The 22,564-nt window shown below is 38.6% G+C and overlaps 1 protein-coding gene across 3 annotated transcripts in view; it reads left to right on the forward strand.

Annotated features, from left to right (window-relative positions):
- LOC112141129 (anoctamin-1) overlaps nucleotides 1–22,564 on the forward strand; it is a 46,935-nt gene that overhangs the window by 18,296 nt on the left and 6,075 nt on the right. Inside the window, exons 3-15 of one of the 3 annotated variants that reach the window (XM_024264184.2) lie at nucleotides 810–908; nucleotides 1,135–1,286; nucleotides 6,404–6,458; nucleotides 7,089–7,137; nucleotides 12,371–12,426; nucleotides 12,740–12,781; nucleotides 13,930–13,994; nucleotides 14,117–14,251; nucleotides 15,857–16,017; nucleotides 16,341–16,423; nucleotides 18,192–18,203; nucleotides 21,042–21,116; nucleotides 22,474–22,542. In XM_024264184.2, the coding sequence (XP_024119952.1) occupies nucleotides 810–908; nucleotides 1,135–1,286; nucleotides 6,404–6,458; nucleotides 7,089–7,137; nucleotides 12,371–12,426; nucleotides 12,740–12,781; nucleotides 13,930–13,994; nucleotides 14,117–14,251; nucleotides 15,857–16,017; nucleotides 16,341–16,423; nucleotides 18,192–18,203; nucleotides 21,042–21,116; nucleotides 22,474–22,542 (1,053 nt within the window). The remainder of the gene's footprint in view (nucleotides 1–809; nucleotides 909–1,134; nucleotides 1,287–6,403; nucleotides 6,459–7,088; nucleotides 7,138–12,370; nucleotides 12,427–12,739; nucleotides 12,782–13,929; nucleotides 13,995–14,116; nucleotides 14,252–15,856; nucleotides 16,018–16,340; nucleotides 16,424–18,191; nucleotides 18,204–21,041; nucleotides 21,117–22,473; nucleotides 22,543–22,564) is intronic. The other 2 variants (XM_036212231.1, XM_036212232.1) reach the window with 2 other exon arrangements.

The raw sequence follows: 22,564 nt of genomic DNA on the forward strand, positions 1-22,564 counted from the left end.
TTTAAAGTGTATTTTAACTTATGAAAAAGTGGTAGAAAAGTGGTTAGTAGCTATATAAAGGGGAGTGAAAAAAATATATAAATTTATGTATTCTTCATGTATTTTTCTACTGGATCATAAACCAATCATGTTTCATGTTTACGCTCCAGTTAACAGTATTAGTAAGTAGGAAAAAGGACGACGACTCACCAAAGTAAACCTAAAGTATAACAAGAGAAAAAGTCCTTTATGTCTAGTGTTGATTAGGAATACATTTGCTTTGCTTGAATGTTCCTTTTTGGAACAGGGAGTCTTTTATTTTGAAAGAAAGTCTTCTATCAAGTAAAAATGACTTTACACTTCGAGGAAATTCCAGTTTATTTGAATATTTAAGCATTTATTCAAACTAAGAAATAAATATAACTCGTATTTATTATAAAAAATGACAATGTAATGCCAAGTAGTATCAAATTTTCCACAAAAAAGGCTTTGCAGCTGTTAGGTGTTCATCAGTACCAAAAAGGCCCAAAGGGCTCTTTTACTGGTAAAGCTTGCAGACCCCTGCATAGACAAAGCAAGATAATAAACCAGAGCAGGAGGAACAAGCAATGGAGCGTCTGTGCATTTCCGAAACTAGAGTCTAACAAGGAAAATATATATATATAAATGTAAAATTAAACACCAAATTAAACATGTGAAGAACAGAAAACATGAAATAATCATGTTTAGTAGTTTGTCTAAAGTTGCAAATGTTTGAACTACCTATCTTATTCTAAAATGATGAACAATTATGAATGACATCTTCCATTTCTGACCGCTATGTCTTATAGGGTAAAATTCCAGGGCTGGGCTTTGTTAAGATTCACGCTCCTTGGAGTGTTCTGTGTCGAGAGGCGGAGCTGATGAAGCTGAAGATGCCTTCTAAAAAAGTAAGCATGTCCTGCCCTTCATCTGCATGTTTGGGTAAAGATATCAAGAGAAAGAATCTTTTCTGTTAAAGCTGTTGGGGGTCAAACTTGAAGGATATAGAATTATTTCCATGGGATGACAAATTCATAACTTTTTCTTCCGTCAGTCAAATACTTTGTTAAAAAATAATCTAAGAGACCAAATAGTTGAGATTACAGTTTGCTTTGTTTTTGATTGTTATCTTAGGTCTATGAAGTCAAGCAGTTGAGTGGCGTTGTGAAGAAAATCAGCTCTCTAGTCAATAAGGTCCTGGAGCCACTTCACCCCCATGTTGAGGAGCATCAGAAGAAGAATATAAAGCACCTGTCGCTCACCTTCTCCAGGGAAAAGCAGCACCTGTAAGCTCACCTTTAGTAGGGATGACAGTCGTTGATGTGGGCTCTCCGGATTGATTGGGTTGGTGAACACCTCACACAGAGAGCAATTTAAAGTGTTAGTCTGAACTTAGTCTGAACCCATATTGATTATATGGGTTATTTATTAGTTGGCTAACAGATATTGGCTCTGTTTTTGGTTTAGTTAACATCAGACAAGAGCATGGGTGTCAAACTCAGTCGCACAAGGGGCCAAAATTCAAAACACACCTTAGATCAGGGACAGGATATACATTTATTGAACACTTAAAAGATAAATATTTTTAAAACTTTAATACCTTAATTTTTAACATAATTTTGACATATATATAAAGCATTACCTGAGAAAATGCTAGAGTGAATGCTGTAAGCTGAATTTGGACGCTGAAGATGATAGCTGAAAATGCTGGAGCCGATAGCTGAAAACGCTGAAGCTGATAGGTCTAAAATACAAGCTAAATACCAAAATAGCCTAAAAAACTTAGAAGAAATAACCTAGATTAGCCAAAAAAACTAACATGTAGCTGAAAGAATAGCTAAAAATAGCCTAAAAAACTAAGAAAAGCCAAAACTAGCCAAAAAAGCTAGCATGTAAATATTAGCCTAACTCCAAAAAAGCCAAAAAACTTTTAAAACGCCTAAGTTAGTCAAAACAGCTAGCATGTAGCTAAAATATGAACTAAACCGCAAAAAAGCCTCAAAAACTTAAAAAAAGCCTAAATTAGCCAAAATATCTAGCATGTAGCTAAACTTCGAAATAGCCTAAAAACATCTTAGTAAATGCCGAAATAGTAAAAAAAAATTAGCAGAATGTTAATTCTTAAGACTTTAAAACTGTAACTTTTTAATATAATTCTGAATAATAAAAAGGCAGGAATATTATTCCAAAATAAATCAACTTAAACTTTAAATATTTTACTCTCCATAAAAATATATTTTGTCAAAATTATACAAGTCAAAAATAAGAGCAAGATAACATCGGGCTATAATTAATAATAAAATAAAATGATCTGGAGGGCCAGCTATAATCACCCGGACGCCCGGATCCGGCCCCTGGGCCTTGACTTTGACACGTGTTGTAGATGTTGGTGTCATTCGCCTGTTTGTTCACTTTTCTAAGGAGGCAGGTGTGAGTATAGAGAAGAGGTTGTGTTGTTTTATTGCTCAGTTGCTCAATTCATCATCTTACTAGTGTCTATGTCTAGACTTAGTTCTATAGGTCTTTGTGATGGAGTGTTACCATTTTTCTCAATTGCTAAAACCCATTCTCTGAAAAACTATGTCAATTACACCAAACACCTCACACAATTTTTAAATAATCAAACATACAGCAAATACAACAAAACACTAACAACAACCCCCCCAAAAACAAACAATGAATTAGAGTAAAACAGTGTTTGGGTTTTCTAAACATACTTTTTACTGTAAATCTAGGTTCAATTCATGTTGTACATGTTTCCTTTTTTACCCTTGTTTGCATTGTTCTTTTACACAAGGGCATAAGACACCAAAACCAAAGTCTTTGCATGTGCACCCTTACTTGTTCTGATTCTGATATTTGTTGCACTTTACTGTCTTTTCTCTTTGCCTGGTCCGACCAGAAGACTTCCTCCACATACAGAGAATGTTCACTATCGCCAGACATTAATAAATACAATATTGTCTGACCTGATCTTGTGTGCCTGATCCAGTCTTTACAGGACTCAGATGAAATGTCATCACAAGCCACGTTCATGGTCTGCAACAGGTTTTCTTGAATCTACGGGAGTCTCTTGAAAACCTTCCATTACCAAACAGAATTCTTCGCTGGGTTAAAGAATGGATGATAAGGTGGAAGGAAAACAGTAATTGTGGTTTGAATCTCATCAGAAGTTGTTGCCCTTTTTCTGGATCAAAGTTTATTTTGAGGTTCGGGTCTTGTTGCAAGTTCGGTTGTTGGTGCAGGTTCAGGTCTCGTTGTAGGTTTGGTTGTTGGTGCAGGTTTGGTTGTTGGTGCAGGTTCGGGTCTCGTTGTAGGTTTGGTTGTTGGTGCAGGTTTGGTTGTTGGTGCAGGTTCGAGTCTTGTCCAGGTTCGGTTGTTCCTGCAGGTTTGGTTGTTCCTGCAGGTTCGAGTCTTGTGCAGGTTCGGTTGTTGGTGCTGGTTTGGTTGGTAGTGCAGGTTCAGGTCTTGTTGCAGGTTTGGTTGTTCCTGCAGGTTCGAGTCTTGTGCAGGTTCGGTTGTTGGTGCAGGTTTGGTTGTTCCTGCAGGTTCGAGTCTTGTGCAGGTTCGGTTGTTGGTGCTGGTTTGGTTGGTAGTGCAGGTTCAGGTCTTGGTGCAGGTTTGGTTGTTCCTGCAGGTTCGAGTCTTGTGCAGGTTCAGTTGTTCCTGCAGGTTTGGTTGTTCCTGCAGGTTCGAGTCTTGTGCAGGTTCGGTTGTTGGTGCTGGTTTGGTTGGTAGTGCAGGTTCAGGTCTTGTTGCAGGTTTGGTTGTTCCTGCAGGTTCGAGTCTTGTGCAGGTTCGGTTGTTGGTGCAGGTTTGGTTGTTCCTGCAGGTTCGAGTCTTGTGCAGGTTCGGTTGTTGGTGCTGGTTTGGTTGGTAGTGCAGGTTCAGGTCTTGTTGCAGGTTTGGTTGTTCCTGCAGGTTCGAGTCTTGTGCAGGTTCGGTTGTTGGTGCAGGTTTGGTTGTTCCTGCAGGTTCGAGTCTTGTGCAGGTTCGGTTGTTGGTGCTGGTTTGGTTGGTAGTGCAGGTTCAGGTCTTGTTGCAGGTTTGGTTGTTCCTGCAGGTTCGAGTCTTGTGCAGGTTCGGTTGTTGGTGCAGGTTTGGTTGTTCCTGCAGGTTCGAGTCTTGTGCAGGTTCGGTTGTTGGTGCTGGTTTGGTTGGTAGTGCAGGTTCAGGTCTTGTTGCAGGTTTGGTTGTTCCTGCAGGTTCGAGTCTTGTGCAGGTTCGGTTGTTGGTGCAGGTTTGGTTGTTCCTGCAGGTTCGAGTCTTGTGCAGGTTCGGTTGTTGGTGCTGGTTTGGTTGGTAGTGCAGGTTCAGGTCTTGTTGCAGGTTTGGTTGTTCCTGCAGGTTCGAGTCTTGTGCAGGTTCGGTTGTTGGTGCAGGTTTGGTTGTTCCTGCAGGTTCGAGTCTTGTGCAGGTTCGGTTGTTGGTGCTGGTTTGGTTGGTAGTGCAGGTTCAGGTTTTGTTGCAGGTTCGGTTGTTGGTGCCGATCTGGGTCTTGATCTGACTTGAGTTGCTCCATTATCCATCTTTGAAAAGTCCCTCGGTTGATCCAAAACTGCTCTCGTCTTTGCTGCAGTTGATTTGCAACAAGTGTCTTCTTGTTTTGACTAATTATGTGTTGATGGCTGTCGTTGTGTTAGAGAGCAGAGTTTGAGTTTAGCCTCTTTGTGTTCACTTTTTGCATCTTGTGTGTTGTGAATGCCAGCAGTGTTTTAGCAGGGGGGATGTGTCGTGAGTTCTGCAAAGAGAAGACACAGAGTTTTGACCATAGAGTGATTCTTTGAGAAAAGAGTTTAGGGAATCCATTGGCTGGTTTAGAGAATGGCACTTAGTGTTTTAGCAATTGAAAACAAATCTGTGAGTTAATATTTTTTCACCTATTTATTTTTTAGTTCTGTGTGAATTTTTATGAGGGTTGAGTTTTTCTTCTGTTATTTTTTTTTATTTTTTATTTTCATGTTGGGGCAGTGTAAACAAAAACAATAAACAAATGAATAACAAACAGTTGAAATTAATATAATCTGTAGAGATGTGTTGAGATCTTCTAAAATCAGCCAAACATTCATTTTTACTGGCAGATTTGCCCACCCTTTTTCTCGTTACAAAAAGAGAAGCTGTGTGATGCAGTCATACATAAGAAATAATGCATAATTTATTACAATATTACTTGCTCTGACGGAACATATCACAACAGAAAAGGGCATCAGTGCTACAACCATCACTGCAGATACATTTAGATAGATCACCTGGCAGAGCCAGGGCAGATCTGCCATATGAAGCATTATTAAGAATGTTTATGGTCTTAATAGGCTGTGTCAGAGTTATTAAAATCTCTTAAAAACTGTGCTTATACAATATTATTTTCAAGCGGTAAAATGCCATCTCTTGCTAATATAAATGAAACTCTTTAAAGATTTGATTATTCTTTATTTGTAAAGTAATGGAGAAATTCCAATTAGGATAGTAATGATCAAAAAGATTAAACGTATCACATGTTTACAAAAAACTTACAGTGGGAGAGAAAAAAAATGGCAGAAAACAGTTTATTATCAGCCCATCATTACTGCAGAACTGCAGTTAATGGTTTCCATATTCATAGTTTTAATCAGACCCGACCGGTCACCAACAAGACAGATTAATGTGGATAAATGTAATGAATGACTATTTCAGTTTTCTTTCAGCTTTAGACTCACTCCCTCCAACCTCCCATCCGCTGACTCTAAACCTGTGATTGGTGCTCATGAGATGTGAAAATGAATTGTGTGGCTCTTTAACAAGACCTTCAGTAAGCAGAGTTTAATCACTGGTATTCAGTGCACTGCCAGTGGATGACTGTCAAAAGAAGTCCCTGTAGCAACGCTAACATGCGGCCTGCTGCTGCATTTAAATGATGTAGACTTTGAGGTCCTAGTTTGATCATCTTGTGATCTGTTTTTAAAGCATTCCTACTTGTCTTTTTATTATGATGCTGTTTTTAGCCAAAATCATGCTTTATGACAGTTCCTATAGAGTGACAGTTCCTTAAAAATGCACCATCTGTTTACACTCTGTCCTGCTAGCTTACAGCTGTGGTGACTGGATGTGCCAAAAGGTGAACAACAACATTTTTTTTTTGTCTGCTAGTGATTCACGATAAATTAAATAAAGAAAAACTCAGAAAATCTACTTTCAATCCAAATGTTCTTTACATATGTCCTCCATAATGAGAAAAATGCTACTTGAATATGTTAAAAACACCAAAAACATCATTGTCATTGGAGTGGGTCTTTAAACTCTGAACTGGTGGAGCTTATCGTACAACCACAACAAAGTTTTAAGAGTTTGAAAAAAAAACTGTTCTCTTGTCATGGGAACAAGACCTAAAAAAGTCAGAGTGATTTTTTTGCTTTTGTGTTAACAGGTTTGACCTCTCAGACAAAGATAACTTCTTTGACAGCAAAACCCGGAGCTCCATAGTAAGTTTCGCACTTTTGTTTTTCTTTTCCTGTTAGTATTTTATACTTGAAAATTTTGTTCAGAATTTTTGCACATTAGGGTTTTTTTTCTGTAGACAAAAACTTTTACCTTCTTAATTTATGACACAACTGAAGACAAACAATAATAATTCAGACATCAGGGTAAAAACACATTTCTCCTTCTCTTGTGTTACATTTTAGAGTTTCAGAAGAATAATAACATGATCTGACTGTTGTTCTTTGGGGTATTAAAAGGGAAATACATTAATGTACTTACACATGTGATGCAGGAAAACCTCAATCTAAGCCTACCCTGTTATTCCAGTTAGTCTGAAATAAAGCTGGCCACCACATCACTGTGGATCCTGACCAGACATGATATGATATAATGTCCACACGGTTAATTTTAGCTTTAAAAGCTTTAACTCTTTAACTTGAAGGGAGTAAGTCATGGATTAATCAACAAAAAGCCTTAATGTGAGGCACACCAGAATTAAAATATTTAAATTTTAATGTTGTAAATTCAGATTCTGTATCCAAGCAGCAGGTCAGCCCCAATGAGTTAAACACAGTGGGAATGACAAACTTGTTGTTAACACCTCAGTAACTGATTATATACTTTTTTTTCAGGTTTTTGAAATCTTAAAAAGAACAAAATCCAAGGCCAAGTACAGCATGGGTAAGTTTGAAATATATATTTTTTTTATCAATTCTGTTAACAAGACTCTGACAAGAAGACAAGATAACTGATTGATGGATGGATGGAGGGATTGAGGGATTGACCCACTCCTTAATGGTTAATTCTAAACTAATGTTCTGATCAAGGATTCCACTGAAAATTTTCCCATAGAATCAATACTTTAGTCTATGAAATAATCTGGTTTAACATTCATCACAAAATTGAGACTGTTTTCTTTGTTTTGTTGTTTTCTTGCTGGATTTGGTTGTGAATGGTACTTTAGGAAAAAAAAAACACATAACACTTAGAAAACATATGTTCATTCAGTGTAAACAGAAAGTTTTTTCTTGCTTCTTATTCTCCTTTTTTATTTTCCAGTGGACATTTTTAACATCAGTTTGTGATCCATCACAGGCAACTGAAGCACTCCATCGTCTAGATATTGTGACTAAAATAAACCACGTGTACTTTTGTATCTGCTTTGCTAACCTTTGTCGTAAAGGCCATATTAATCTAGGATTGGTATTTTTGTTGTATTGCAGTACAGACTGTGGTTTTGTTCTGATGTTGTTGTAATGATCTGCCATTAAACACGTTTATCCATCTTTATCACTGAGAACATGAACATAAAACTAAGATCTGCTTCCACTCCTCTACCTATGGTTCAGCCTTTTTCCAGTTATTGTTTTCCTTTACCATGAAAGACTTGACGAATTGTCTTTTTCCACATCCTGATCGTCAACACCTTCTGTGGTTCTATGTGGGAAAATGTAGACTTTGTTGTGTGACTCACCGTGCACAGTTGTCTTAAAGAGGCAGCTAAAACGGTTAGACCAACTAAGATTGCAGCTTTAGTTTTAGCATCCACAGATATTATTTAGAGCGGCTGCACGATCTGTTCAGAGTTGCACAGCTTAAACAGGCATCAAATCAATATATCTGCCAAAATGATTTTGTCCACCTGTAATCCCATTAAGTTCTGCCAAAAACAGAAACTTGAAAAATATTTGAGAAACATGAAAAAATATATATACTGCTCACAAAAATTAAAGGAACACTTTAAAGAAACACATCAGATACATCAGATCTCAATATGAAGTTGGATATCTATACAAATAACGACAGGGCAGTGTCTTAGGAACAAAAGAATGCCAAGTCTTTTAATGGAAATAAAAGCTTTCAGCCTACGGAGGCTCAATTGTGTCGACACCATAAAATCAGAGTGAAATGAAGATGTGACAGGATAGTCCATTTTTTCCAGAACTTAATTTCTGCAACTCAAAATACTTTTCAGTATCTTGTGTGGCCCCCACCAGCTTGTATGCATGCTTGACACCGTGGCGGCATGCTCCTAATGAGACGACGGATGGTGTCTTGTGGCATTTCCTCCCAGATCTGTGTGAGGGCATCCCTGAGCTGTTGTACAGTCTGAGGAGCAACCTGGCGGCGCCTAATGGACCCAAACATAATGTCCCAGAGATGTTCTATTGGGTTTAAGTCAGGGGATGGTGAAGGCCATTCAATTGTTTCAATTCCTTCATCCTCCAGGTACTGCCTGCATACTCTTGACACGTGAGCATTGTCGTGCATTAGGAGGAATCCAGGACCTACTGCACCAGCGTAGGGTCTGACAATGGGTTCAAGGATTTCATCTGGATACCTTATGGCACTCAGAGCACCATTTCCTAGGCAGTAGAGGTCTGTGCGTCCCTCCATGGATATGCCTCCCCAGACCATCACTGACCCACCACCAAACCTGTCATGTTGATCCACGTTGCAGGCGGCATAACGTTCTCCTGGTCTTCTCCAGACTCTTTCACGTCTATCACAGGTGCTCAGGGTGAACCTGCTCTCGTCTGTGAAAAGTACAGGGCGCCAGTGGTGGACTTGCCAATTCTGGTGTTCTTGAGCAAATGCCAGTGGAGCTCCATGGTGCTGGACAGTGAGCACAGGGCCCACTACAGGACGTGGGGCCCTCAGGCCACCTTCATGAAGTCTGTTCCTGATTGTTTGGGTAGAGACATTCACACCAGTGGCCCTCTGGAGGTCATTCTGTAGGGCACGAGCAGTGCTCAGCCTGTTCCGCCTTGCACAAAGGAGCAGGTATCAGTCCTGTTGAGGGGTTGAGGACCTTCTACGCCCTGTCCAGCTCTCCCAGAATAACCACCAGTCTCCTGAAATCTCCTCCATGTTCTGGAGATCGTGCTGGGAGACACATTAAACCTTCTTGCTGCAGCACTTGTGGATGCGCCATCCTGGAGAAGTTGGACAACCTGTCCAACTTCTGTAGGGTTAAGGAATCTCCTCATACTGCCAGTAGAGATAATTATCAAGCCAAAATCAGCAGGAGTGGAAAACCAGCCAAAAAAGATCAAGAGGGAGAAACTTGAAATGACCTCCACATGTAACACCAGTCCTGTTTGGAGGGTTTTCTAATTGTTGTCACTGAAGTGCACCTGTTGTTAATTCCATCAACATCAATACAGCTGAAATTGATTAACGAGGCCCTCAGCTGCTTCACCAACCAGAAAATTATCAGACAGGTTTAATTCAATTCATTCCAGGCTCAATAAAAAAGTGTTCCTTTAATTTTTGTGAGCAGTGTATATTTGAGTCAATTAAACCCCAATATCCTCTTGTGCTACCCAGATGACTCCACCCTTACATTGACGTGTCGTCCCTCATATGACAAACGTGGACAGGATTTCTTGTCTGCCATGGACACCAGTGAAATGAAAAAGTTCAGTGCACTGTCTGGTGAGGTCCAGACAACCCCACTTCCAACGTTAACATGTCTAAGATAGCCCAAGGGTTACAAAGGGCTTTTATAACCTCATATGGTTTCTTTCTCACAGCACATTTTTAATTTGTTACAGAGAGGTTTGTTGTTATCTCTTTTGTATTATAATAGACTGACCAGTATACACATTCCCCCAAATGCTGACTAAGGTTGTGTCCGAATTCCCTCCCTAACCCTACTACTACTAAAAACTGTATAGTGTCCTGGATTTTAAAAGTAATTCGGACACGATGTTCACTACTTTTCTTTAGTTTTTCCAAATGCTGGATATGACGTCACCAATTTCACAAAGTGAAAATCAAAAAAATAAAAAGATTTCATGATGTTTACGTATTTATGACTCCACTTTGTTCTTATGGTGAAAATGTGGATGGCTTATTAAAAAATTACATGTAAACACGTTTTTTTTTTTGTTTGAAATTGTTCGGCCGTAATGCATTGTGGTCTATTTTGGCTAATCTAGTCAGCATCGATGCATGCTAGTTTTTCGAGTGCACTCAATTTTGGATTTAATAGACTCTGACAGCACTAGAAAATGGTGAACGCACTATGTGGTGATTGAGGGGGAATTCGGACACAGCCAAAGAGGCAGTGCGCTGGACACCGAGCTTTGCCATGACACTCACCTGAAAAACAAAACTGTAATTTTTCATAAGAATATAAAATCCCTTTCTTTGGTGTCTAGTGTCACAAACATGTGGAACCAGACAGCTGGTTTCACGTACAGGAAGTTTATTAGTTCAGACAGGAACTATGTACAGTTAAAAGTCCACAAAGCTAAATCAGGGTCAGACAGGTAGAAGTCAATCATGAGCATAGGCGCATCAAAGAAGAGACTAGAGTAGTCAGGGTCCAGGAGAGGGTCAGGGCAGGCAGCAGACAATCGCTCGGTAACTCATGCAGGATGGTACAAACAATACTTTACTCGGAGTGAGGTGTTGAGGTGACACTTATAAGGAAAAAAGAAAAAAGATAAAGAAGAAAATCATTATCAGGAGTGTGTGGTGCTGAAGTAGAGTGGTCGACCTTGCCCACAGGTCGAAGTGTTCTTGGGCTGGACTCTGAACCCCACATTGCTTCCAGTGGTTATAGGTTGGCTCCAATGTTCTGCAGTGGACCTGCCTTCTTTGGCCAGAATGTGTCTGTGTGTAAATGGGAGTATTACTGTAAAGCACTTTGGGCCTTAAGTAAAGTAGAAAAACACAATTTAAGTAAATGTCCTTCACAGTTATAAGGCATTTTTCCAATCCAGATCTTTTTCATTAGTTTGTTTTTAAAAGGAATCTATCGACTAACAGTTTGAAGTAAAGCTGCGAGCAGCGTTGAATGGCCATCACCGTTCACTGACACCTGCTGCGCTCTTCTCCCCGTATTCAGTCATGCAGTCACTCCTTGATTCACTTTGTGTTTTCTCAGAGCGACTGTATGTCAGATCGAAACACTAAAGAAACATTTGACAAACTTGAAATACATTAACTCAGGGGTCACCAACACAGTGCCCTCAAGGACCACACAAGTTGCCCACAGGTCTTTTCTAAAAATAACACACTTAACTCACTTGCGAATTGCATCTAAAATTCAATTTTATTCTGTTGCTATTATTTTATTACACCTGCCTTTACATAGATTGAAAAATGTAAAACTCTTAAAAATATATTCACGATACATGAACTTCAGATAAGATCAGGTGACCTCTGACCTAGTCCAGTCCATCCATCCACTTCCCTCTCCCCGCCCACTTCCTCCAGGTCCTTTGGGGGGACCCCGAGCCGTTCTTAGGCCAGCTGAGAGACGCAGTCTCTCCAGCGTGTCCTGGGTCTTCTCCGTTTTTCCTAGCTTGTTCTCATTGTTGATAATTATGGTGAGAAATCAGTGTCTTCACATAGAGGTATGACTGGTATGGCTCAGTACCCATGAAGCAGCTCTCAGTAAAAAGGTTGGTGACCAGTAACAGTTTCATTGAAAAGGGAGGACATGCAAAAAAAATGTCTAGAAGTAATTATTATTTTATTATGATTATGTCTAGAATATAATTTAAAAAATAATAAAGTATTACAGATGTCAAAGTATAGATATTTTGAGTAAAAGCAAAATCCTTAAATTATTTTAATCATACAGATTTATAGCACAAATTAGAAGACAAATATATATTGCTATTTATCTGATGATGGCAGGTGAGAATGACGACAGGTCGTCACCTACCTCCCCTGACCACACGCCCTTCCTCCAGTAGTTCAACCACAGACTCACAGTCACTGGTTTTCATTGGTGTAACATAGTGTAATGACTGAGGCCCTCACAAGATCAAGCTGATCTCCACCCACACCCAGGGTCTGTGCATCAGAGACGGAGCAGCAGTGAAGGGCGCAGGTGTCTGGTCGTATTCATTTAACAAAGGATTACTTCACACCTGTATAAATTTGTCCTCTCCAGGTATTACCAGTTTGCTTGGCAGTGGTGTTTACACGGCAGCTTATCCTCTTCATGATGTAAGTATTTTTCTTAAATTATCTGCTACCTCTCTATCAATAAAAGCATCTCTGAGTGAACACATGTTAAACTCCAGGCCAGTTTTCTGTCTTTTAACTAACCTGTCATTGTAGCATCTTACTGCTAACACACCTGAACAGGTAGTGGTGGGTTTCTAGATAACAACCAGGATGCCAGACCTGTCTGACATGCTTGTCTTAGTTTGAGCAGAAAAACTTGTATAATCTGTATAATCATGTTCTTGTCTGAGCTGTATTCTAGTCTGAAACCTGAATCTTCTCAGTAACAAACTGCAGATCTTCACTTTTTCAGGGAGACATCAACGAAGAGAGCGCAGAGCCCAACGACAGAAAGGTGAGACATGCACAGAGGAGCATGGATTTGTATGTGGATGGATACAATAAAGTATGGTGGCCCTGAAGGGCAAATCACATCAACAAATCACTTATTGTAAAAGCAAATTAAATATCATTACAACAAAAAAGAAAAACAATTATTAAAAATGAACAGCATTACATCCAGAAACCAAAACCTCAAAAAAAACCAAAAAGAAATTAACATGAAAAATGTTAAAAACATTTAGGCTACATGCTAGCTGTTTTGACTAATTTAGGCTTTTTTAGGCTGTTTTTGGAGTTTAGCTAACATTTAGGCTACATGCTAATTGTTTTGGCTAATTTAGGCTTTTTTAGGCTGTTTTGGACTTAGGCTAATATTTACACGGTGACTGTTTAGACTAATTTATCAGTTTTTAAGGTTATTTTGAAGCTGAGCTGTTTTTTAAGCTACATGATAGCTGCTATGGGTAACATAGGGTTTTTTGCTTTTGTTTTTTGTTTTAAATTTTTTAGGCTAATTTGGCATTTAGCTGTTATTTCAGCTGGCTGTCCGCCTGAGCGTTTTCAGCTATCAACTTCAGCATTTTTCGCTATAAGCACTATTATCTTCAGCGGTCAAATTCAGCTTCCAGCATTCACACTAGCATTATCACAGGTCATGCTAAACATCTAGTTCATAATTATGTAAAAAAGTTGTGTTTTTTTAGTTTTATAAATTTCATTTTTTAACTCTTCAATAAATGTTTATCCTGTTCAGCCCTCAACCTAAGGTGTGTTTTGGCCCCTTGTGCGATTGAGTTTGATGCCCCTGATGTAAAGAATAGATCTCCACCTCCCTGCTGTAAGCAGCATAAAAGAAATAAACCATTTAACAACTTCAAAACTATTCAAGGATGGTGGAGTGTTTCAGGGGATGGTTCTCATTCCCTCTGGCTGTTGGCTCCATCAACTCTGTTGAGGTTTCTGAAGCGTATCTAAAGATGTTGCTTCTGGAGACTTTTAGCTAGTAGCTAGTGTCTGTAAAAGCAAAACTATTTGATTTCTATTGTTATCATGTTTTTTATTCCATTTGTTTTCTTGCTTTATGCGTTTGCGATCTTCATGGTGAAGGACTTTGTCAAAAATGTGATGAGTGCACTCATAATGCATGTCTCTGCTGCGTAGCTGTTGTACGACGAGTGGGCCAACTACAGCGTCTTCTATAAATACCAGCCCATCGGACTAGTGCGGTAAGAACACGGTTCAGGTCAGATGACCTCGGGTTACATCTGCTGACATTTCCGTTCTTTTCATGACAAGTGATGATCACTTCTTTCATATGAGAGTAATTGTTTTGTGTTTCACCCCCCAGAAAGTATTTTGGTGAGAAGATCGGTTTGTACTTCGCCTGGCTGGGTTTGTACACCCAGATGTTGATTCCCGCCTCCCTCGTGGGCGCCATTGTTTTTTTGTATGGATGTGCAACAGTTGACGACAACGTACCAAGGTAAGCAACAATGTAAACACATCTAAAAACCACTGAATTCTTGCTCAGTCGGGTTTAAGGAGCAAAATAAACTTTGGTAATTACTAGGGCAGGGAATTGACTAAAAAATTAACTAATTAATCGCGAATCTGGAAAAAAATAATCGTGATTAATTAATATTAATTTTTTTTGTGTTTTTTAGTTACAGTATTTGCCAGCCACTTATTATCTGCAAATAATCACGATATGAAATCACATACAAATATGTACATTTAGAACATTTTATTTAACCGTTTAAAACTTAGGGTCTAAAATTCAGTTTTTGTCTACTTTCAAATTTATCGCTGTTTTCAATTTGAAAAACTGCCTGCTGACTTATTTGGTATCATTTTAATCAGCACAACCTCTTCTATGTGACACTATCTTTGTTTACTCATTTGTCCATGTTATATTTACACACTAGACATAAAATCATCCAAAACCCGAAAATTCTGTCTGGAAAAATTTGATTAATTTTGCTGAGGAAACCCCAAAAAAGTTTAACACACTGCTTTTACAACATAGAATGAAAGTTTTAGTTGTAATTTTACAAAAACAATAGGAATAAAATTTGTCAGCAAACTAATCAACACGTTTTTAAATGAAAATACAAAAATAATCCAGGCTAAAGTCACACCAGGCAGCCCAAAAAGAACAATTTTTTACTGCTGTCTATTTTACATTTTTCCTGGAATTCTGTTTTCCTTTTTTTCTGTCCAGTTCATTTTAATGAGGCCAAAATGTTATTTAAACTGCATGGTTGGGCAGTGGTTAGCGGACTAGCCTCACAGCAAGAAGTCCCTGGTTTGAATCCTAATCGGGTTCTTTCTACGTGGAGTTTGCATGTTCACCCTGTGCATGCGTGACCCCCCCCCATCTACCTGCAGCTGATGCAACTTCAGGTCAGAGGTGAACCTGGAGGAGAAGGTGCAGAAATGTCCAACAAAAGAGTGCAGTGGTGAAGTGAACATCAAATCACTTTTCATCTGTTTCTTACTATTTTTCAGTTTTTTTTTTTTGCTTTAAACCCCAAGAGTGATCGTCACAGCTAAAAATATGTAACTTGTGTGTTATTGGTGCAAATGGATCAAGAACTTCAAAGATCAGAGACGGGAAACAAAGAAAAAAAGGTTTAATAAATGAATAGGAAAAGCCCCCTCCCATCTTCTTTGTTCTGCTTCTTCTCATCTGCAGGATATTATGACACTGCAGAGCGCTCTGCACACTCAGGGCGCCCAGAACAGAACCAACCCGTCAGTGAGACGGTCTGATAAATTTCGTGCTCCAGCGGACCCACAAAAAAGAAAAATAAACTCATGTCTTTTTGCACTTTTCCTCTTAGACACAAAACAGCGACGGAGTTAATGCAGATGTTCAAGTCCACTTCTTTTATCTCCTTCATCAGAAGAGACCTCCTTTCTGAAAGAACAATTGAGCCTCAGAGTTCACATTTCAAATATAAACAAAATAAGACAACTTAATGTGGAAATAAATGTAAAATATGAAAAGAATGTTTTTTTAGTTTTTTTAATTTTTGTTAATTTTTTGTTGTCCTTGACAGTGTGTGAACATGTGTGTGCATTCCAGCATGGAGATCTGCCATCCGAAGAACAACATCACCATGTGTCCGCTGTGTGACCGAGTGTGCGGGTACTGGAAGCTGAGCACTTCCTGTGGGACGGCGCGCGCCAGTCACCTGTTCGACAACCCCGCCACCGTCTTCTTCTCCGTCTTCATGGCGCTGTGGGGTGAGAGAGCTCGTCCTCTCAGACCCACAAGCAGGACCCATGACCTCCAGTGACCTTTTCCTGCTCAGTCATTGTTGATGTTTACTCATAGCTCAAAACCTTCGTAACTTCCTTCTCTTTATCCTCCACAACCATCTCCAGCTGTTTGTCAAGAGCAGATTATTATGATGATTAAATCTTTAACTAACTGAAGGATCTCACAGTATAACGTTTTGATCAAAGCTTCAGCTTGGAGCCTTCACATTCAGAGTGATCGTTCTCAAACTGGGCTCAGATCCGTCTCTCCTGTCCTGACTTTGGTTTTAACTGTCATTTCCTCCCAGCTGCCATGTTCATGGAACACTGGAAGAGGAGGCAGATGAGGCTGAACTATGAGTGGGACCTTACCGGCTTTGAGGATGAGGAGGTGAGTAGCAGACATTTACATTCTCTGGGAAAAATGGTGACAGGAAAAAGGAGGGAGACCGAAAGTCAAGAGAGAAGAAAAAATATTGACTGAAGAACATTTATGAGGCATGGAAGAGGGTTAGAGTCACGGAAAATACAAAAAAGGCCATGGAAAATTCTGACTTTAAACTCAGAATTCTGACTTTAATCTCATAATTTATAACTTTTGACAGAGGCTTACATTGACTTACTTCTCATAATAAAAAACACCCTCTCTTTTAGTTTTCTGGAGGTGACCTCAGAGGGTTTTTGTTTCACTGAGAGCAAGATAAACACTTCAGACATTAATTTTTTTCCTTTAAAACTATGTATTATTATGGAAGAGGATTAGGGCCTCAGAGAAAAAAGGGTATAGTGGAAAATTCTGACTTCAACCTCAGAATTCTGACTCTAAACTTAGAATCCTGAGTTTAATCTCAGAAGTTCAAAGTCAGAATTCAGAGGAAGAAAGTCAGAATTCTGAGTTTATACTCGGAACTTCTCGGATTTCTTTCTCAGAATTCTGAATAATAGTCAATGGTCAGAATTCACAATTCTTAGTTCTGAGAATTCTGACTCAGAATTCTAAGTTTAAAGTCAGAATTATCAGAAAAAAGTCCGAATTTTCAGTTTAAAAGTCAGAATTTTCCATGATTTTTTTTTCTTTTCTCCGTAGCCCTAATCCTTTTCCGTAAGTTTTAATGGAAAAAGAATATTTTTTATGTCTTAACTGTTTATCTTGGCACTCAATGAAACAAGAACCATCTGAGGTCACCTCCAGGAAACCAAAAGACTACAAAACAAACAAATCAACAGCTTCTTTTAGAATCTAGCTTGATGGCAAAAAGTTGAAGGTGTGAACATTTCTAAATTGTGTTACTAAAATTCCGGAATCTGAGTTTTCATCTAAGATTCAGGACTGAAAAACAGCATAAATATTTAACTAAGATTCTCCATGAGAGGAGTCTTAAGTGTAAACTAGAGTAAAAGTTAACAAACATAGAAACATTTAAGGTAAGGTAAAGTCAGCCCATTGACTGTAGAAGAGAACTGGACAGAGTGACTGTGATGTCATCCATGTCTCACTTCCTCCAGAATTTAGCCATTCCCCCAAACTCAACCAATTCCTCCATCTTTTACCTGACTACTTTAAGTGAGACATCCGATTGGTCAGGTTATAATTTAAATAACTTGCACTGCAGAAAGAAAACATCATGAGGATTCTCAAGAACATGTTCAGAAAAGCTGTCAGAGCAAGAATAGTAATAAGCATAGCTCCTTTTTTATTTAAAAAAAAAAAAAAAGCATCTTTAGGATTTTGGCTTCCTGGAGCCAGCAGGTACTTCCTGTTTGGAATGCAAGGGGGAGGTGTCACTCATTCCACATCTCATATACAGTCAATTGCTCATTGATCCTCAACCTTGGACCTCGAGAACTTCCACCCTGCTAGCTGTGCTCTGCTTACAATTGATCACCTGGATCAGGTGTCTGATCACTCAAAATGATCAACAGGAAGTGACTGAAAAACAAACAAAGCAGCAGCTGCCAGAAACAACTGTTAGACAGTGAATGTCAGAGAGTGTAATCATCTTTAGACCAACATTTACTTGATCCATTTCCTGAATTATTTTAGTTACAACTCAGGATTATTTAATCTAAATGTGATTGTGTCATTCATCATTAAAGAATATTAAAATCTGGATGGTAAAAAAATTCAGTGTTTACAGCTTTTCTTCTGTTTTCCACAGGAGGCACTAAAGGTTTGGATGAGTTTCTGTTCGTTCTTCTTTCCTTTTCACTCCTATAGCTGCCTCACTACAAAACTCTGTTCCACAAAACACAGATTTCAAAAATTCTGCTGCAGTTTTCTGATTACTCTATCCACCAACTTAATTTACACCCTGTGCTGGTCCAGTGGAAGACATTAATCCTGTGGAGTCGTTTGTAACTTCAGGATTACTGTGGGTTTTTTTTCTTTTGTTTGGAACTTCAAGATTATTGTGGGATCTTTTAGAACATCATGTTTACTCTGGGATCTTTTTGGACTTCCAGTATTCTGTGGGATCTTTTGGAATTTAATGGTTACCGTAGGATCTTTTAGAACTACACAATTACTCTGTTATTTCACGATTATTGTGGGATCTTCTATAATTTCATAATTACTCTGAGATTTTTTACAAATTCAAGTTTACTGCGGGATCTCTTGGGAGAGGGACACATAAACATGAGTTTGTTTTTGTTTTCATTGAATCTGTAGTGTATTTTATTGACCCATATAACATCATTTTCTAATTTTAGAATGATTACTAAGTTAAATTATCTTTAAGCATAATCCTTCTTAGACATAATCTTCTTGAAAGGACTTGTTCAAACCTTCAAACCTGAAAGCTAGAATGTGTCTTTGTGGTGCGTTTGGGCTTTATCTCTAATCTTCCAAAATTGGGTGATCAAATAGATTCTGATTGGAAACTTGATCTGGGGAACCATCTTTGAGTGCAGCTGACTTGAACTTTCCTTCTCCCATGAATAATCATTAGTTAATCCCACTGGTCAAAGGTCTGACTGTGCAGTTAAAATGCTCAAGTTCTCCTTCATTCTACAAGTTCTAACATCCAGAATTTGTTAATCTCCTTATTTTAATGTATTATTCAACCCTTTAACAAACCTACAGTTCAAGTGATGAGGAGCATTCCTTATTGAAAGAAAATACTTTTTTAGAATATGGTGTTCTGTCCCAACTGTAGAGAGCAACAGGAAGTTACGAAGCACATCAGAACCCGGTGTTACACGTCCTCCCTCAGGTTTTATGGGTGGCGGTGTTACGCCCTGCTGCTGCTAGGCTTGAGGTTTAGGTTTGGTTGTGCTGGTTTTGTTCTTTTTTCCCCTTTTGTCCTCAGCAGTCTTACGCTGCTGGGTTTTGTTATTTTAGTTTGGGGCTGGACCTTGGTAGTCTTGATTTGCCGGCTTTATTTGTTTTCTTTGGGTAGATTTTGGTTATGCAGCCATTATCAGGAGCTGCTGACTCAGATGGTCGACATGACTGGGTAGCAGTCTCCATGACTTATTTTATGTTTGGTCAAGGAGCCAGTACCTTTAGGTTTGTCTTTTTGTTTCACAAATTATTTAATTTTGCTCTTTCTTTGCAGGACACAGGTTTTTGTTTATGTAATAAACTGTGTTCTTTTTATTCCTACTGTTGTCCAGTTTTTATGTTATGGTCTCCTTTGGTACCAGGCTTGGGCAGGTTTGCCCTTTGGGGACCTAACACCGGGATGAGCTTGTCTCTAAACTTCTCCATTCATGCCTTCATTTGTTTCTTTCTACTGCTTTCAAATGCAAGAAGAGCAACAATGTTTTCTTCTCCTCACTCTGCATTGATAACTATGTCACACTTGTAACTTAAACAAAATTAACAAGTTGAGATCATCTCCAGCCTGTGCTCTCTTTCCTTCACTTCACTGAATGAACCACCTCTGACATTTCACATTACAGTTGAGCCCCAGTCAGCTCCAATGCTCTGAGCTGCTACAGAAACCTCTGCTGCTGACACGGTGGGGGTGTCTGCAAATGGACAACCTCCAGGGTTGAGCAGGATGTTTTATTTTACTGTGCTGTGATTCACCCGCTTGGTCTCTGGAATCATATCACCATCACTTTGTCATTTCTATTGCACCTGTTTAAAGTAGACAAGAAAGGTCTTTATGGATCCATGATCCTGTAAAATATATTCTTTAGTAGTAAAAGGATCTTTACACAAGTGATTAAGACCTACATCTGGAAAAAATATGTATGAATCTATAAAAAGAGGAAATTAAAGTGGAGAGTATTTTTGTTTTTAACAGGTGTAAGAATGTTTTGTACTCTTGCAAAAAATGTATTCTGTGTTCTGAAATCTAAATATATAAATAATATAAAACCACGTTTTAATAACAAAAAAAACAACCATAAAGTCAAAGGAAGGATGTATAAGAATTGCCAGAAGCCATGTGCTGATTGGCTGCGGTCAGGAGAAAAATGTTGGTTTGTCGATGAGCCTAAACAAAATATTTTTGTCAAAAGTCTGAAGTTTTATCTTGAAGTTGTGTTTGTATATGTGTGTTGGCTCAAACAAGAATCCTTGTATTCTATTGTGTGTGATGTTTCTCAACACAGAAAACCTTTTGGCATGTGTGCAAAGCTTCATTCATCTTCTTAACCGTGTGTCCCTTTAGGGGTCATGGGGGTGCTGGAGCCTAACTCTGACCAGTTTGTCACACACCCATACACACTCACATTCACTCCTAAGTGATATTTAGAGTAATCAAGTATGTTTTTGTGTGCAAAACTTTTTTCATAAATTCTATTTTTACATGTGTAAGCATCATTTTATATCTACAAAATACCAATGGAAAAACAAAGCCTAGACATACCTCATCCGTCACAGCAGTTTCTTAGGTTTGGGGCTCAGCATTGTGGCTTTTTGGGGTTCAACTTGTATGTTTTCTTCAGACTTTACCAGCAAACGTCTGTCTCTGTGCTTGCAGCTACTGCGGTCCAGATATGTTCCCACTGGACTGTTTTCAGCATGTTTAATGACCCTTTGATTGTTACTGTCACAGGACCATCCCAGGGCTGAGTATGAGTTCAGAGTAATGCAGAAGTCTCTGAAGAGGGAAACACAATCAAAGCACAAGGTACAACACACCAGTCTGCAGGAACCTCTGTTTAGAATTTAGAGGGCTGGGAATCAATTCTTCAATTGAATATACTTATATTAATCTGATACAGTGAAATAATGAGATTGTTAATATCATCCAGTGTTACATGGATTCTCTAAAGGAGAAGTTCTAACAAAAATGTTCAGATCATTAACATTGTAAACATTGTTCTGTTTCTCCTGGAGGACGTTTCAGTTTGGACACTAGGTGGTGATCTCACTATAGCATTACACCTTGTTCCAGAAGAAGAAGATAGTATGAGAAAAAAAACTGTGCCTTAGACCAAAAATAGTTACTTTAAAAAATATTTAATTAAAATAGTTTGGAAAATTCCTGCCTCTGAGTTTACAAAGATGTTAATTTAGTCAGCAATGTATGTTTAGGTCAACGGGCATTAACATTAGCCTTCCTATGGGAAATTGCATTAAACATTAGCATCGAGCTAGCGGATTTTAGCTTTATGTGCTAAATCGATTTATTTTTTTAGAAATCGATTATTGATCTGTTAAGCTTAAATCGATTTAAATCGATTAACCGATTTTATTGACCCAGCGCTAATAATTTATTGTGTATTTTGGTATGTATGTGTGTGTGTGTGTGTGGGGGGGGGGCTGGCTGTCGTTGGTCTAAAAAACAAGGAGGTGACAGAGCTTTGCTCTATGCATCCCAGTATCGAGAACATATTATTGTAAAGTTCCAGATTTAGTCCAGTTTCATGCTATAGCAGATTGGGGATCTGATGTTAGGAAAAGAACAAGGATCTGATTCAAAAACAGCTCAAAAGTTGTAACAAAGAAAATCACAGTCTCCCCAGAACCTGAAATAAAAACAACCCGCTGGTTTTCAGGTTACTCAGAAGAATTTAAAAATTATATGATAATTCACCTAAAGTGGGCCAAAAAAAGAGTATATTCCAGCTGAACTGTGTGATTTCACATATAACAAGATCAGAGAAGCCAGTGAGGTTCATTGTAGCAAAGCTTCAACTATGAGAAACAAAATGGAGAAAAAGGATCCAGGAAATGATATTGTAGTTTCTTTAATGAAATGATTGGTAAATTCTTCTCTGCAATAACACTTTGCATATTGATGCAAAGCTGCTTTTCTCTGCTTCGGAATCCATTATTTGCGTAAACGGTTGATAAGTTATAGTAATACAAACACTAAATCTCTGGTGTTGAAGAGCTAAGAGGCTCCTCAGTCCTCCACTCATTATCTTTTATTATTGTCACCTATTTGAACTGGTTATCTCTGTAAAAAAATACTTATCTAATACCTGAAAAGTCCGACTTCTCAGCTGTTTAGAGCTAAGATGCTCCATAATTTGTTCCAGGTGGAAAAGCTGACCTTCCGAGACCGCCTCCCGGCCTACATGACCAACATCGTCATGATGCTGCTGATGGTACGAGGAATATGGATTCAAC

This window comes from Oryzias melastigma, linkage group LG6 (assembly GCF_002922805.2).
Source record: "Oryzias melastigma strain HK-1 linkage group LG6, ASM292280v2, whole genome shotgun sequence".
Taxonomy (NCBI): domain Eukaryota; kingdom Metazoa; phylum Chordata; class Actinopteri; order Beloniformes; family Adrianichthyidae; genus Oryzias; species Oryzias melastigma.